This window comes from Papilio polytes, unplaced genomic scaffold (genome assembly GCF_000836215.1).
Source record: "Papilio polytes unplaced genomic scaffold, Ppol_1.0 DF823510.1, whole genome shotgun sequence".
NCBI classification, from domain to species: domain Eukaryota; kingdom Metazoa; phylum Arthropoda; class Insecta; order Lepidoptera; family Papilionidae; genus Papilio; species Papilio polytes.
In genome coordinates, this window is record NW_013525694.1 from 1,512,936 (window position 1) to 1,530,968 (window position 18,033).

The 18,033-nt window shown below is 33.7% G+C and overlaps 5 protein-coding genes across 6 annotated transcripts; 3 read left to right on the forward strand and 2 right to left on the reverse strand.

Moving 5' to 3' along the window:
• The first annotated feature begins 811 nt into the window (after positions 1-811).
• On the forward strand, positions 812-8,018 carry LOC106104674 (myb-like protein X). Of its 2 annotated transcripts, none has more exons than XM_013284798.1 (5): positions 812-1,255; positions 4,765-5,155; positions 5,924-6,083; positions 6,167-6,321; positions 6,408-8,018. In XM_013284798.1, exons 1-5 carry the CDS (start codon positions 1,189-1,191, stop codon positions 7,990-7,992), a joined length of 2,358 nt encoding a protein of 785 aa, XP_013140252.1. In that variant the 5' UTR covers positions 812-1,188; the 3' UTR covers positions 7,993-8,018. The 2 variants fall into 2 exon arrangements, with proteins under 2 accessions (XP_013140252.1, XP_013140253.1); XM_013284799.1 differs by lacking the exon at positions 812-1,255 and adding an exon at positions 1,278-1,449.
• A 159-nt stretch (positions 8,019-8,177) lies between these two features.
• On the forward strand, positions 8,178-10,258 carry LOC106104675. The gene is made up of 4 exons (XM_013284800.1): positions 8,178-8,338; positions 8,414-8,664; positions 8,746-8,900; positions 9,379-10,258. Exons 1-4 carry the CDS (start codon positions 8,198-8,200, stop codon positions 9,597-9,599), a joined length of 768 nt encoding a protein of 255 aa, XP_013140254.1. The 5' UTR covers positions 8,178-8,197; the 3' UTR covers positions 9,600-10,258.
• Positions 10,259-10,685: 427 nt separating this feature from the next.
• On the reverse strand, positions 10,686-15,770 carry LOC106104621 (neurofilament heavy polypeptide-like). The gene is made up of 5 exons (XM_013284718.1): positions 15,464-15,770; positions 14,829-15,314; positions 14,395-14,535; positions 13,494-13,599; positions 10,686-12,730 (listed from the first exon to the last, which is right to left on the reverse strand). The coding sequence occupies exons 1-5, from the start codon at positions 15,653-15,655 to the stop codon at positions 12,672-12,674; spliced, it is 984 nt and encodes a 327-aa protein (XP_013140172.1). The 5' UTR covers positions 15,656-15,770; the 3' UTR covers positions 10,686-12,671.
• A 390-nt stretch (positions 15,771-16,160) lies between these two features.
• Positions 16,161-16,952, forward strand: LOC106104622 (uncharacterized protein C7orf50 homolog). Its single transcript, XM_013284719.1, has one exon. The coding sequence runs from the start codon at positions 16,255-16,257 to the stop codon at positions 16,945-16,947; it is 693 nt and encodes a 230-aa protein (XP_013140173.1). The 5' UTR covers positions 16,161-16,254; the 3' UTR covers positions 16,948-16,952.
• Positions 16,953-18,011, reverse strand: LOC106104623 (thioredoxin, mitochondrial). The gene is made up of 2 exons (XM_013284720.1): positions 17,694-18,011; positions 16,953-17,288 (listed from the first exon to the last, which is right to left on the reverse strand). Exons 1-2 carry the CDS (start codon positions 17,876-17,878, stop codon positions 17,024-17,026), a joined length of 450 nt encoding a protein of 149 aa, XP_013140174.1. The 5' UTR covers positions 17,879-18,011; the 3' UTR covers positions 16,953-17,023.
• Positions 18,012-18,033: the final 22 nt, after the last annotated feature.

The window sequence follows — 18,033 nt, forward strand, 5'->3', positions numbered from 1 at the left end:
ACGAACAACTGTTTTGCTATAGGTGCTAAGGAATATGATGGTCTCATTTTGAGAATTGTCAGTAATTTATCAACTAAAACAATCAAATACTTGATCTTTTTTAATAAGTTTACTAGTCATCAGTGGCATCACCATATCACCAAGGCCATAGCATATTGATTTGGTATTTATTAATGGATGTGATTCTAGGGAACAAATATTGCCGCGGCAGGTAGATATAGATACAATGTGACAGCGTGACGTCATCAAGCTCTGCGTCATTTGTAGAAACTCCGAACGAATATTATAATAATCTAACCCTAATTGTTAACAAACTTCATACATTAATGTGAAAGTGTTCTGAATTTTTAAATAGGATGATTTATACAAAAATGTTGTACGCTCTAGTAACGTCATAATAATAATGAAAATAAAAACATAATCCGAATTATACAAACGGTCATGTAAATTGCATTGTATATCATTAACTTGATCCGTAACGTACTCGACGCGAAGAACACTTTCATTGTTCTCATTCTTATTCACCAAGTGTCCCAGCTCTGGCACAAGCGAGGACTGTTTGACTTTCAACTGAATTTATTTACGTACTCTCGCGAGTGAGCACGCGATCTCAAGTGTAAACAAAGAATGTTAGTATTAAATCACCCCAAATTTTATAGCCATATATCACCCACCCGACGGCGGCCTAGAATTCAAATGAGAGAAAACCTCATTTCTTTACTAGCACGTGAAACAAACGTTGCCATAACTACCATATCGACCGACGGCTTTTCCGAGGCTTTCCTCTGAAGCGTTCACGTTTGCGTGACACGCGCTGAAATAAGGACTAAGCGTCTAGACGTCGAGACAGTCGTACTTTACCGTTCACCGCGATCGGTGTTATCGTTGTGTACGTAATAATGTGGGAGCGGTCGATGTAGGCTACGCGCCGTTATTCGATAAAAAAGAGTAAAATACATTGTTATCCGTGGGATTTTGTATCGGATCTGCGACGCGCCAGGCCGGCGGACGCGGACAATGAGTGCACGCGCGAAGCGAAGCGCGACGCGCGGCTGTCGGCGATGCGCGGGCGGTCGCTTGTAAAGAGCACTCCGAAGTGCTCATTAGCCGGTGCACCGCGAGCGCAACGCGTCTCAGTGCGAGTGTGCGATACCGTGGCGAGTGTTGACAGGCGGGTGATGCGGTGCTATGCTGTCGGTGAGCAAACCGGCCTCTCTGGTGCAGCAGAAGAAGCAGCAGTGGGCGCGGGAGAGAGGTGCGTACCGCGCCCCCATCCGCGCCACTCAAACCAATTGCAGCATTTAGTCGAGTCAGTCGAGTGCGTACCCACGGCCGTGGTTCCGTGGACCTTACATTCGTTTGGCGACCGGTGCCGTGACTGATACCAGTAAATTGGCATATGCACGTAACAGGCAATTAAATTTGATTCAAGATTTTATTTAATTATCGGTATGTACGTAACAATTTGAGTACAGATTTTATGCCATTTTTCTTCTTAGTTGACTTTAGAGTTGTTATTTGTTTAGTTGAATTCACAATTTTAACTTTTTTCAAGAGACATGGAACGTGTGTTTAATAGAATAATTTATTTCGATAATCTTACAAATAATTAAAAAATACCTTGAATTTAGAAAGGTATAGAGCGATATCTCATCCGGCAAATATTTTTATATCACACGCAGAACGTGCCTACTCTCTGTAAACATTTATGTCTTCCATAAAGAATAAAATTCCACAAATTAATATTAAAGTAATAAATTCACATTAACATGTACGCACTTTATACGTTTCATAAACTATAATTATTTGTCTTGACTTTCGTTTGCATTGATGTCCTAAAATACAACGGTCATTGAAAATTCCTTTTTAATTCCTAATGAAGTTAAAAGCATATTAGAATATGGATACTTACTTTTAGTAAGTACTAGTGTACTAAAACGTTGAACATAACGCAAAATTATCTTAATATTTGGTATTATACATACATAAACATTTTTCTTTGTCTATTTGTGTATCAATATCAATTGTTAGGAAAAGAATAATGTGTTGAGTGTTGGTGAACGATAAACAATTACGCATCAATCAATCAAACATCAAGGTTTGAAGCAATGAACTACAATACTAATGCATAGATTATTACAATACTACGCGGGAAGAGTATTTATAGAGTAACCCAATAGAGTCAAATTAATCTTTGAATAGAGCATTGATAGCCATTTCAGATATTTTTTATAGCTTAACATTTGGATATTAGTCTTTTATATTATCCGTAATCCTTATCTGTTTCCATACATATAATTATGTTTTAGCAGTATAATCGCATTTATTTTACGTCGCTTGTGAAAGAAATTGCTAAAATGTTTACTGTATAACAGATTAATTAGATTTGGTATTAACAAGACCGTGACTAATTGAAAACATTTTTCTAAGCAACAGACACATTAATATAAAAAGGAAAATTTAAAATTTAGGATTGCTACTCATTACATAAGCGACTGAAGCTTGCTGTTGCGTTAAAATAATAAAACAAATTATTCTGCGCTTGTTAGCTCTGTGCAGGCGCAAGAGAGCGTGGCGGGAAAATGCGATAGCCACAGACAACTAACGGCTGCAATGCTACTTTTTTTAAATAATTGCATTAACAGTTTGCAATTAATCTACAAATCTTATCAGAAATTGTATTGTACGTAATTTTAAAAATCTAAATAAAAGGTTTACTATCTGCTTTTAACTAAAATAATAATAAAATTATTTTTAAATGGTTTCTATTCTACGAAAATGCAAAAAACTTATAAAGATTCTAGGAATTTGCAATAAAAATTATTTTTAATTAAAATATAACAGCGTTGCTAGATTACTTATTTTGTACATAATGTAATATGTAAAACTAACATGGAAAGCATAATTATATAAACATAGTTACGTCCTAACCACAGGTATAGACTTACTTTGACCAACAACACTGACTTGAGTACAGTAATTTTACCGGTTTACGTAGTTTCCTTATTGAGTGCACAAATTTTACTGCCTTCCATAAATTAACAAGTTCATAACAGTTCTAGTTACAATCGCTACATGTCTAAAGATGAGGTACACAAACACGCATGGGATGTTAACAATAATATTGTATCTTTATTTTCGGAATCTTTTTAAGGACGTATCATCTGATCTTATGAGCTGTGAATAAAGAAAAGAAAAACGAATTGATAACCTACTTCTTTTAGGAAGTCGGTTAAAAAAAATAAATAGATTTAACCTAATTTAGCTACTTTTAGCAATCTGAAACAGAACAGTAAAAGTTTTAAAATCTTGTCCGAACAACAAATTTAGATTTTTCAATGCTTCTTATTCAGTTAGTTTTAGTAAATCTGCTCCTTGTAACGGTTGGAAGATGACATGCATGTTATTTTTAGAGCAATCTCTGTGCATAAGGCTAGTGCTTACTGGTGTTTAGAAAGTAAAGCACAGTAATCCGACGTAATATCCACATGATAATTACATAAGCGACAATTTCAAAAGTAATTTTCACACTTAGATGCAAAAATAATATAGGATTTCGTGAAATAGAAACTATTATCTTGAACGTTCACTTAAAAAAATAGTAACAGCGAAAATACTGTCAAAAATTATTCTGTATCGCCTTATGTTGTAATGTACTAAATTATAAAATAAAAAAATATATAACATTGTATTAGGCTAATTTGATCGCGGCATAGACTAAAAAAAATTATAAACACCTAATGAGGGTAGATGTTGAAACACTGCTTTGCAATGACAATGTTGCATCACATAATAAACTTGCGATCATAGGCGCTGCAATACTATAAGATGTAGCGAAAACAAAGGTACGTCTAAAACACGATATTAAATAGTAAAAAATACTATTACATGTTATTATTCAAATGAAAAATCGCAATTGTTCATATTCATCTTCATTATTAATAATATACGTAGTACAAGTGAGTGTGTTAGCCAAAACGAATATAATTTAACAGTGACAGTCGTAACTATTTCTACTGAAAAGCAACTTTGCTTGTACTAAAATTATTATGGGTTACAAGGAACTGAGAGGAGACTAAAATAGCCTGTAAAGCAGTCAAAGGAAACACGTGTACTGATCTTGTTAAACAATTATAAACAAAAGAACAAAAACAAGGTCTTTATGCATCAGCAAAAGTTTAATGAGTACAATGTATAGTATCGTTTGCATTCAAGTATGCTTTAAATTGATACAAAAATACTTTTTTGGTATTAAGATGTACTTTATATCTACGCTCAAAACGTTTACAAAATTATAATTTGATGTTCATAAGTCGTAATTTAATATTAGTCTTTATTTTATTCCAGAAAGCGGAATTTAAATATGGCATAAATAACTATTTTAGTTTATGTGAAATGTAAACAAAGAAAATATAATTCCTTAACCTCTTTAAACACGCATTTAACAGTGTTAATAGTAACTCTAATTGTGTTTATCAATGGGGTTAAATAGTAAAGTCCTACATAGAAAAAGCATAATCACGGTTTTAAATATGAACAGAAATTGCTATGCATGACGACTTGCCGCTAACCCGGCACGCGTATCGATAAAACTTAAAAAACCCTTCGCTTATAAGGGGGAATTCTTTGTTACGTTTGTGGTTTCTTTTAGAATAACTCGGTATTCAACCATCGACATGGAAGGTGCGGTCGACCAGTGATTTTAAATTAAAAATTTGCAGTCCTTCATTCAATATTCAGTTTTTACCTTTTTGTTTTTTGCAGAGGAGATGTCCCAACTTTATCTACCGTGGGGTTCCGGGGAGCGATACACGAATCGCCTACAAATTCGGAACCAATTCGCGAGCTCTCTTGAGTTACACAAGCAGTCTTCTTACGAATACCAAGAGCCGGTGCAACGACAGAGGAGCCCCAGCTTACCGCCGATACATCAAATAGACGCTGCCAAACAAATAAAAGAAGATCGGCGATGCAAAGACGTTTTAAATCGTAATATTTCAAGTGCAAAAAGGTTTTCGTTTTACGACGAAGACGGCGAAGGGGACACTTCCGGCTACGGAAGTGAAACTGTGAATCATATGAATAATAGAAATCAGAATGGGACCAGCGACCGCAATCCTGTTGTAGCGTGGCAACAAGATGGTAAAGAAAACAGGTACCTTATGCGATTTTTTCATTATCATTTAAATTAAAGGATTGAAGCTGTAACCAAATAATTGATAATTTTGTAAAAAGATCTTGTAACAGGATACATGTCTTGTAAAAAAAAAATGATATAGCAGAGAATACTATAAACAATTTCTTGTGAACTAACTAGAATATTTCGTCTTATATGATTCTCGTGTTGCAATTGTTTCCGATGATTTGGTGATATCAATATCTAGTGAAATAAAAGAGATACTAGATGTAACCGATTATTACGTTTTATCCTCATTCATGCAATTCTTTCATCCGATTCCTGCTTCTATGGTCTGAACAAAAATGTCTAGCTTTCGGAAACGCAATGTTGCTTTATAACCAAAGAACATGCGATGCGATCATAATAATAGTCTACACGTGCCGTAGAGAATAAATCAAAATTCTAATTTCTAATTGTCTGAAAATAGCACTTAATGAGAATTGCATAAATAAGTAATAGTGGTTGAGTTATATTTCTACAACGATTATATTGCTAAAACTAAACGAAATAAATCGTGGCTGCGTTTTTTAGAGCAAAATACTGTCGTCCTTCATGGCGCTTTAAATACATTTTCGCATGACGGATTCTTCGTCACCTTATTAACTCAATACTTAAAATATTGCTACATTTTTTATTCAGAACGTTCAGCCATAACTCCAAGTTGCGGCTTTGTTTAACACTCTTAAAAAAGGTAAACTTGATACACACACCTCGAAGATCCACACAAAATACTTTTTTTTTCAGAAAACAAAATGTAAATATGCGGACAGGGGCAATGGGAGTGGACAGCGCGTGGTCAGCACGCAGTCCTGCGCCGGAGGAGGGCCGGCCACGCTGGGGGGACCGCGGCGTAGCCACAGGCCGGCTTTGGGAGCCCACCGCGCCCACCGCAAGGCTGCCTCAGGTAAATAAAAATCGAATAATAATCAATTTATCTGTATAAAATTAGTTTTACACTATAAAAACCTGTAATTTTTTCATATTTAGATGCAAAATCAAAAAAAGGGTACTCCATCATGGGTAGAGCGTGGATTGAACATGTTAGACAACACCTCAGATGTCCTCGTCGTCGACCAGCGAAGCTCAACGAACTCTGGATTAGATTGTGATAGATCATCTTGTAATGGGAGCGAAGAAGGAAAGTATGTATCCTTCCTTCATTCATATAAAACGTAATACTATATGAAAACTAAATCATTTCTAACATGGTTCTTAAACATTTTTTCAGAACTTTCCTCAGGGGTCAAAATGTTCCTTTAGAACCAGAAGTTCGAGCACAAAGGGAGAACAAGCGAACAAAAGCCTTAGAATTACAATCTGCTATATTAAATCAATTAGAAGATCGTGAAAAAAGACGTCAAGAAGAAAGAGAAAGACAGTTACGAGAAGATCGCTTGGAAGAAATACGAATACAAAGACAACAAGAAGAAGATAGGCGCAAAATGGAGGAAGAAAAAAGAAAACACGAGGAAAAGCAAATGATGGAGCAACGCAAATTGGACGCTCTTAAAAAAGCGCTAGAAGACGCGGAAAGGAGAGCACGAAACGAAAAGGAGAAAAAATTTAAATGTCACAGACAAATTTGCAATTCCACCGAAATTATATGTGAAAATGAGAAGACGAAACTATGTGAAAATGCAACATTAGAAAACTCTCAAAGAAATGAGCTCATAAGTCCTACCAAAAGTAGTAGAACGTATGATATTCATTCGCCTAAAAGTCAAAAGAAAGATTGTGGCTCTCGACAATCAACTGCTTTCAACTCGCCTAGAGCAATGGGCGCTGGTAATGTTAATTTATTTATTCATAATGTACCCCCAATCGGTCTTACAGATAATCAGTTCAATATTGTACCATTAGGTATTAACGGAAATGGGGAAATTGTAAGTACACAACCCAATAGCTTACAATTAGCAGTTTTAGTCCCTCAAAACCTAAGTAATAATTTATATAGTGTATCTGTTAATTCCCTCATTAACAATAATGATACGTCAGAGGGATGCAAAATTATAACTCCTCAAAAATATCGAACGCTCAGGACAAAAGATGCATTTACACAAACTGAGACAGATTTATCAGGATATAAAGTAGATAAAAATGTAGAAACGATTGATATTGAGAGAAACATAGACAAAGACTACCCTAATATTGATGAAAACGCACCGCAGGACGGTGGCCGTAGCACTTTTAAGAAAGATCGACGTTTAAGATCGGAAGAAAGGTACAAAAAAGATATAGAAAATCGTCCCAAATGGGGTGCTAATAAACCAGTAGCACAATATAAAAAACAAAGTGAAAAAGATCCTTTCTATAGTCAGAAGCGAAAAGTACGACAAAAGCATCGGACACAAGCGAGACAATATATGTCGCAATCCAGCGACGACAGCCGTTCACCAAGCCCTCCTACGAGATCTGACAAAATAGTAGAAGGTACATTTAAGCAGCGTAACTCCTTAAGTCAGTCTTACTGGAGAAATAAACTTTCTAATTCTGACAATTCTAGAAATAACAATGTCGGAGGTCCGAATGCTGATGTACAGGAATTCTGTTCATTAGATCAAATCACTGGTGAAAGATTAGAGCATAATAAATTACCGAAAAGGCTGACACTATCACAAAAATTTATAAATGATAAGTATGGTGCAAGAAAGTTGTGGATGGACGACATCAGCGAAAGAAGTTCCAAGTATTTAGATGTCGAAAATGAAACTCAACTCAAAACTAAACGAAACTCTGATAAATTTAATATGTTTAAAAGAGACAATGTTGTCAGTAACGAAGAACAAGACAATTTTGTAAAACTGAAATCTTAAGACTAATAGGTATAAATAACAAAACAAATAATAGTAACTAAGTGCACAATAATTTATGTAGCCGGTCGTGCAATACGTACTTTAAATTAGGTTAACTACTTCAATTTTGATATCGAACCAACTGTTACTAGGGAATAGGCCAAAGAAAGTTAAATCGATAAGCTCAGTTCGTGTTAAACTGTGGAGCTAACAAGTCAGAGAAATTATGTCAAAATTAGATGATTTATTTGATAAGAAGAAAGATGAAGCGCCCATGTTGGATTTATCTAAAACTACAATCAACACTGCAGAGGAGTACAGAGCTGTCCTTGACAAAGTCCCGGAGTTTAAAACTAGGCCCGAAAAGGTATTACTAGTTAGATTTTTTAGGGTATTTTGGTTTCTGTCATTTACATGCTTAAGTAATATTTACAATTTATAGGTGAGAGCAGAAGATATTAAAATAAAAGACAGACCAGAAGATCAGAAAATCAAGACACCGAAGAAAGAAATAAGGGCATATGAAAAACTTGGAACCCGTGCTTACGAAGATAAGCATTTCACATTTATGGACCCAGTACCGGTGGAAATGCGGGAATTAAAGTTTGAAGAATTATGTTCCGTGCCGATAGAGTGGCGGATGCTCACATCAATACGACCAAAATCTAAATTAGACGAAGAATACTTCAATAGGTAAGGCAAAAAATAAACCAAACACTAAATTCAATTAATAAGAATTGTATTTAGTCTATAGATTCAATAAACTTTTTTTAGGCTGATCGAATTACGGAAATCGGAATTAAGAACCAAGGCCCGAGACAAGAGGGAGTACGCAAAAAACAACATGGTGAAAAAAACGAAAAATCGATCAGGCGTAACGGAAACAAGAATATTGTCTTGTGCGGAGTGCGGCGAAGAGTACTGCAATGGTAAAGTACAATGCACTTTGTTTTTTCTAATATATCATTTGTTAGCAAACAAGGTGTAGATCAAAGATATTATTTTACGTGGATTTTGATTCAAAAATATGATCTATTGAATAATGATAAAATCAAAAGAGAGAATAAAATATTTCAACTGAGGCACCTACGCTTCGAAACTGCTGTGTTTGAACAACTGCGTTAAATAACCATAGTTTCAACATATTTAAACTAAAGTATTTGGATAAAGCCCTATACATAAGGTATCGCTTTACTTATACACTTTTATCGTTATTTTAGACAGTTTTCTGTATGACTTTTAATTTAATAAAATCACTCAATAGCGCCAAGACATTGTAACATGAGATCGAGATCTCTAGATCGTTATATTGAATCGGCGCGGCGTCTGGATAAGGCAAAAAAAATGATCATATTAATGCTCCTTTTTTATTCTTACAAATAAGTATAACATTATTTATACTTCTAGGTATGATGTGTGCCATCACAAATTACGACATGTTTGCTCGTTTGAAGCTGGAGATAGAGCCGAAAGCGACGCGGCACGCTGCGCCCGCGCACGGCGGGGGAAAGCTGCGCAAACTGCGAAGAAAGATGCGCAGAAAGCCGCGCAGCAAAAGTGCAGCGCCCCCTGTAATGCGCAAAACTACGAGAAACAAATCCTGGGCTAAAAGCGACTCTGAACTCTAATCTACTGTGTTAAGAAACAAACAGTAACGTTTTCTTGGATATGTTGATAAAATATTATTTTTCATCTACTATTTTTACAGCTTACGCTAGATTCAATCATAGTTAATTCCTAAAAATGGCCAGTTAGCTTTATTAAACTAGATTTTTATAACTGTCTTGAAATTAAATTGTAAGAACGTGCGCACAACTTTGATTAAACGATCGCACATCTCTTTAGTCGCGTTTTGATTTCTATCAGCTTATACGGAGGTGCGAACACACTTTTAGTTGTGCGACTAAACAGTTGAATTGGCTGCGAAACAACCGATAATCGCACAATTGTTGTGCGACAGTTTAGACAAAGGTGTGCTCCCTCTCTCATAAGGAGGTTAATATCTGGGCAAGGCTATAAAGTTACTACATAATAAATCTTTATGTAAATATTATTTGTCAAGTAATATTGAATAAAATACTTTACTAAGTGCTATATTGTAATGTTAGCTCGTATTGAACTTTGGAGTCAATCTCTTTTTTCCACCAGCTTTGTGGACTGTCCAATTACAGGTGTCAAGTTGAATTACGTGTATTGCTTTTTCGTCCTAATTTTTTGAGATCGGTATTTATTAATAAAAATTAAATTAATATGTGCAAATAGTTTTACGTTTACACAAATGAAAAAACACTTGGCTCTATTCATACCAAGTGCGCTTTCCTTGTTTGAAAGTTATTGAAATAGAATTTTCTGTAATAATAATTGTATAAAACTATTAATGTAATCTAGTCTATAATGTATTAAACATTAATACTTTGAATCTCATGTTTTGTATGGTTAACTAATTTTGTACTTGAATAAATTGCAGGTTTGCATTTAAAAGTTTTTTTATAACCACCCTCAAACCTTAGCCCTTAAATGCATGATGATGCATTTATACGTAAGTGTTTTCTTCCTTACACAATAGACTTAAAAAAACTTTTTTTCTTACGTTTTTATTTTCTCTATATTCAATATACTACCTGTTTCAATTTTTGGTTAAAACTGACCACGCAATAGTGTATATCTCTGAGGAAATGTCTAAAGGTGTATTAAGGGTTAAATCAAACAATAAGAACATAATCAATATCACTCTTTATTGATTTTTAAAAAAATATATTACACATTCAAATTCCCGTGATGTATAAAACATCAAGAGACCCGAGCGCCGAGTGTGTCCGCGCCCTAACTTTGTATGATGAAGCTGACAATAACTACATCTAATGTACTTTTATATGGTTTCTATTTTATCTGACAAACTACATTACATTTTCCATTGAGAAAATACACTTAGGCCCTAAGTACCAACATTTAAGTAACATCAAAATAATTAAATATGTATTTTTTATTGTTCTAACATACTGAACTAGAAGATGGAGTAACTACAATATACAAGTATGTCATAGAAAGGTCCTCATACTAGCTCTACAGCTACGAACATACAACACAAAAAGATATCACAAAAGTGCATCTTCAGTTTGTAAATAATGTATGATAACAAGGCTTAAGAATTATTTGAAGAAATTGTAATCAATAAGAAATTGTGATAGTAAATATTGCTCAATAAATCACATCTGCATCCATAAGTAACTGAAAGGTCTCAATGTGATGTCTTAGAAAAAATGTCTTATTAATAGCAACTTGGTCTCTGGTTTTTTGTAATAACCTAAAGTGATGAATAGAGCCACATATTTCAACATAATGAGTATAATTTTTCAAGACCGATGTAAAACATTAGTCAGGCAATATGGGAAATATCGCAGAAAAAAGAAGATTATTGCACAGCCTACAACCCCATTAAGATTAGAAATTCGTATTATTAAAAGTCTATGAGCACGTTACTCGAGCAACTTGTCCAGCGAGTCAACAATGCTCTCAACATTATCCTAATAATTACATAATAAATTATAATTTATATATGGAGTTGCTAAGAACTTTTAAAATATCTCTTCTGTATTTCCAGCATTCGGTATTTTATACTTAAACCTAGATATACAAAATAGGAATCTGCAATAGAAAAATCGATGTCTCACATTTCAGCTCCGACAGAAATTCATACAATAATATCACCCCAGTACCAGATATGTGTCAATCTAATAATATAACGAGAAAATTTTGTTAACAAATTATTAAAAAGCATTGAGTTTACTTAATAAATTAGTACGGACGGAAATTACTCGTGTTAGATGCGATACAAAAAAGCGATAACAGATAAAACCCAACATATACAAAACGTGATACTAAAGTTCTAAATTATGAGTTAACATTAAAAAACAACAAATTGCATTGCACATTTCCATCAGGGTGTTTCCTGTTGAGCCGAAAAGCTCACTGATCGATCGACCAAATAGGAAGTTGTTTCCCATTGCATCTCTTGATCTAGGCCGATCAGCCCAACGGGACATTTCCATTACGCGTGTTAAAATGTATACAATTTAAAAACATTTCATTATTAACATAAAGACAAACAAAAAGTCCCCTACAAGCCTATGTTATGCTCACAGCTGGAATGAAATGAGGAAATACACTTACTTCTACAAGCACCAGAAATTCATGAATGTCAGTATGGAAACATTTCTTATAGATACATCAGTATACACTACGACAGTGCAGAGCCCACACCCCGCGACAACTGCCGGAATGACATCAAGGTATTGCAGATTCCAACACGCTCCCCTAAATACTATATAATGACTCTTAGCATAAAACAAACCATATTATGCATTAAACAAATAATTAAATTATAATGAAATAAAAAAAAACAAGTCGATAACGTAAAATATGCAACTAAAACATGGACGTAAATTAACTGAATGTGTAAGAAACAATATCAATCTTATAATTAAAACTTAATGTAAACAATTTCACACCACATCAAAACTACAAAATGTCCTAAGACATAAAATTTGAAATGTCAATAATGATAAAAGAGAACAAACATATGTATTTACATGTCATGTAGATTTAGAATATAATTATTATTGTATGTGTTTATGCAAGTTGTAGTTTTTTTGCAGTGTGAGGCATTGAGCTAGCTGCGCTGCGCTTTACACTACTCACAGTCACTCCTTGCGGGCCTTCTTCTTGCTCTTCTTAGACACCTTAGCGTCCGTCCATGTATCTATATCCATAAACAAATTAACATACAAACATCACTTCTTGTGTGTCTAGACTAATATTATAAAGTATGTATTGAAATAACTCAAAATCTACTGAGCCGATTTCCAAGATTCTTTCATAATTAAAAAGCTACATTATCAGTTTGTAACATAAGCTATATTTTCTGTTAATTTTCCACGCATAAGAAGTCGCGAGTAATAGCTATATGGATTATAAAGAAATTATAAAAAGTATCCTATGTTCTGCATCTATGCCAAGCTTTGGTAAGATAATATTAAATCATTTTAGAGATATGTTATAACACATCCATCTAAACCAGCAAAACTTCTAACATCAAGCTTTAATATTTATAATACCAGTAACATGGTAATATTGAAACAAATTTTGAGATGCAAATAAAACATCTGTATAGACAGCTAATGTGATTCCATTTTATGAAATAGCTGTTGCTCGCGACTTCGTCCGCGTAAAATTAAAAAATAATAAAAATCATAGTCTTACTCTCTGATAAGTTACCAGTCTAATAGTGAAAGAATTTTAAAATCAGCCTAATAGTTTTTGCGTGAATCAAATACCATACGTGAACATACATAAATCCAAAAATACAAATCTTTCATTTTTATAACATTAGTATAGAAAAATACGAATATATAAACATAAAATATTAAGAAGACTTTATTAAAAATATATTAAAATCAATTTATGTCAGTGTAAATCTGTCATATAAATATTTGGAAACCTAATTTTTTTAAGGCATAACTTACCACCGAGCTCATCAAAAACAGGCACATTTTGGTTGTCGTCTTGTTTTTCAGAGGAATCAGAGGCCTCTTTCTCATCACCTTTAGGAGCACTCTTCACCGCAGCAGACTGAAATTAAGAACATAATAAAATTAAATTATTATTCATTTTTTTATAATCATTTATAGCATTTGCCGGCAATATAGGCAAACAACGATCATTATTCTTGAAAGTATGAAAAAAAAAAAGAAAACCCAGGAAGTGATCTTTGTAAATACAATGTAGCAAAATATTTCTAAGGTTCATATTTTCACAATTTTCTAAATGATCCAACTGTTTCTTTTTGTATTGGTAAGTACAAATTCAAAAAGCACATATCAAAGTTGAGAACATAGTTTGTGAATAAACAATTATTACTACTTTAGGAAATGCATGGCATTTGAATTGCAAAAAAGATTCAATGTATTGATTTAACATTTTAATGTCAATCGCAAATATGTTAAATATATTCATCAGACTTATTTACTATTATTATCCATCTACCATTTAATGTTTTTTATAATACTAGCTCGCGACTTCACCCGGGCGGAAAAAAATATGAATAAACATAGCCTATGTTACTCATTGATAACATATCTTTATAAAAATGTAGGAATTTTTTTAATCGGTCCAATATTTCTTGAGTTATATCAATACATAAAAAAACTACAAATCTTTCCTCTATGATATTAGTACAGATAAACAAATTGACGAATTAACATAATCTACATTTAACAGCTTCAATTTTTCTTAACTTTATTTTCCACAATATATGTAGTAATTTTATGTATTATCATGTGCATGCTATTTTACCTATTTTTATCACAAGCATAAACATTGATACTAGAGGAATCTCCTATAAGCCTTTATTAGAACCATACTCACTTCAACTGCCTTCTTCTTAATCTGCTTTTCCTTGTTCTCTTTCTTCTTGTTGCTCCTCAGGTCTTTCACTTCTGGCACCTCCTCATCCCCAGCATCATCTTCCTCCACATTACCATGTGCAGCCTGATCGCGGAGTTCTGCCTGTAAATACATAGCCATGACAATGTAAGGCTTCTAACACAGCCTAGTTATATAAATAAGTGTATTCAAACAAGATTTTAATTGGAAACCTTTTTATGTGATAATAAAAACTCACATTTCGATAAACATGTTTTTTTAACATTACTTCATTTATTTGGTTTTGCCTATGATATAAATACATTTTTATTAAACAAAACTTATTTACATTTATGGCCACTGCAAGGACAATTAGTTTCCTATTGAAACAAGTTACTTTTATTATAATTATAACAATTAAAAAATATATAGTATACCTCCTTAAGCACACGCTGGAACTCTTCAACCTGAGCCTGCAGTGCACGGCTAGATTCCTCATCAAGAGGGGTCTCCACAGTAACAGTTACTTTTGTAGGCTCCTCAGACTCCTCGCCAGGTCTTGCCGCTTCAACATCAGCGTCCTTAGCCTTCTTCTTATTCTTTTTAGTTGGACTGTCCTTCTTGTCCTTCTCTTCTGGGGCTTTCACTTTCTTCTTATCACTCTTTTTTGGCACTTCTTCCCAAACACCTTCATCAAAATCAGCTGGCTTCTCTACTTCAGTCAGTAGCTTCTTTTTCCCTTTTTTCACATCATTAGCTTCCTTCTTCACTGGTTTTGGCTCTGCTGCTCTTTCTTTAGGTTTCGGTTTTTCAGGTTCCTTTTGTTTTTCCGGTTTTTCTTCCTTCTTCTCCTTGGCGGGAGATTTTTTGGCGGTCTCTGTCTTTGTCTTTACCTCATCGGCTGTGCGGTTGGGTGAAGACTTCTACAATAACAAGTAATTTATTTGATAAATTGATTAGATAATTAAATTTGATTAAAAAGGTCCAGCGCATATGCTAACAGGTTAAAAATAAAATGAGCGCACATTTCAGTCACGGCCGGGATCCATTGACATATGTTATAATTCCTTACCTTCTCCTTGATTTTCCGCTTCTTGTTAGATGACTTTTTATCGTCTAAAACAAGAGGCAACTTATCGAATTGTGGTTGTTCCGCCGAGTGAAAACCAAAAATAAATACTAACGCGGCACATACTAAAACAACGGCAACTGCTGCGGCAGGGTACAAAAACTGCACATTGGACACCTGGCTCAGCAGCTCCATCTCTGAATTTATTTTTAATAAAGAGCAAAAAACATTAAATGATGCCAGTTAGGTGTGATAATCTCGAATAATTTAATTCCCCAGCGATAAAAGCAGACACGGAGACATGATGACGCGGCTGTGACGTGCCAAAAATTGCGACAGTCTGGGTGACCATGTGGTGAAAGTTTTCAAACTATTACACAAAATAATTATTGCATAAATTATTTTCATTTATTTAAAAAAAGCGTATTATGTATATAAGAGTTTAATGAATGATAACTCTCTCTTCATTCCATAATTTTAGAAGTCAGAGTTCCATGTTCTGTTCGGTGATATTGGTGGGCAAGCAACAATGACTTTAACTTTATATTGAAACGATACCATTATTATACTGTTGGTAGTTAATTAGAATATAAACTCCGAACTAAAACCGAATCTTGGAATTGTGAGTTGACTTTTTGCACGTTTTTCATTTGCATGCGTAAAAAGGAGAATTTTTTATTTTTACCAAGATCGTGACATTGACATATCAAATAACCTTAAAACTTAAATAAACATTATGATAAGCACATTACGATAGTCACACTCTAAGGTTAAGTAAAAATACATAAATTAAAATGGGTGGTAAGAAGAAAAACAAGAGCAAAAACAAAAGTCAAAATACAGAAGTTATTAAAAACGAGGACATAGATACGGAAAAAAACCATGATCAAGTTGAAGATGATATTGAAGAAAACGGAAATGTTGAAAAGCAATCACAAAAACGCAAACATGTTGAAGACGATAGTAATGATGACACTTTTGATACAGACCCAAAACCGAAAAGGTCGAAAAAAAAGAAAATACAAGAACCAAAAGAATCTTCAGATAAGAAAAATAAGAAATCTATACGGCAGATGAAAAAAGAAAAACATGCCGAAAGGCAAGCTGCAGCGGAGGCACAGGCTAAAGATCAGCTAAAATCACAATGTCTTAACTATTTATCACAGTGGAAACATGATAAATCTAACTGGAAATTTATGAAAGCAAAACAAGCTTGGCTTTTTAAGAATAAGTTTTCTCAAAACCTAGTGCCGGATGCTTCATACCCAATATTGCTGGAGTATTTTGAATCTGCAAAAGGTAATATTAGAAATATGCTGTTGGCTGATGCCAATAACATTATTAAGCAAATGGATGATTGGACAGAATCACAAAACAATGAAGAAAATAATACTGAACCTGAAGACTCGGAGAATGCATCTGTAAAGAAGCCTGATGATATTGTTTATAAAAGAGCTAGGAGTTTAATACAATGCCTAGAAGAATAGTCAAATTTTGTTTTATTTTAATTTATTCCATCAACTACATAGATATTTCAACAACAATATAAGTACAACAACTAATCTATGCCTTAACTTTGGCTTTAGATTCTTCGTTTGTGAATTGTTCAATCCACTTCCTCAATTTGTCAGTATCCTGCAAGCCAACTAGACGGTGCTGCACTTTACCATCCTTCATAGCAATGAGAACAGGCACAGAACTCACTTCATAATCTAAAGCCAAATCAGTTTGTTCATCAATGTCCACCTTGGCCAGAATTACTTTGCCCTTGTTTTCAGAGATAACAGATTCTAAACGTGGTGTTAACATCCTGCAAGGATTGCACCACCTGAAATTACAAAAAAAAAAACATCAAATTATAACATTAACACTACAAACAAATTTTACTCTTTCATCAGGTTCGCAGTTAGAATGTATTGGAATACTTTTATATTTACATGCCAGTAATTCTTACTAGACTTTATCTAATAGGAATAATTAAGACATAATATCTTACTTCCTTATTTTACAATTACTTTAAAAGCAAAATTTTAGATGGATGACTGGATGTTTATTACTATTTATAACATGGATCTTATTAAAAATTGGTACAGATGTAGAACATAGCCTGGAAGAAGTCAGTCGTGCGACCGGAGTAGTAGACAGCTAGTATCTAATAATTGCGTAATATTTAGTTATTAAAAAAAGATAATTGCGAATTTTATCAAATTTCCATACATAAATGACAACTTACGTGGCAAAGAAATCCACAACAACTGGGACCTTGCTGTTTATTACTTTTTTCTTAAAGTCATCTGTGCTTTGGATTTTAACAATGTCCTGATTTACAGACGTAATTGAAATATTACGGTAAACTTTTGATGATTGGCTCATAAATGAATTACGGACAAAGACGTTAGTTATATTTCTGGAGAACATTTTCTATGCGGTAAAATAGACTGTTTAAAAATTTTACACTGCTCCTTTTTCCCTTTTTATTGTAATTTTTTTCGCACACTGCTTACAGATTTAGTAGTAGAGTGACAGATGACAGCTGATAGCGTTTTTGTTTTTTTTTTTTTTTTTTTTTTTTT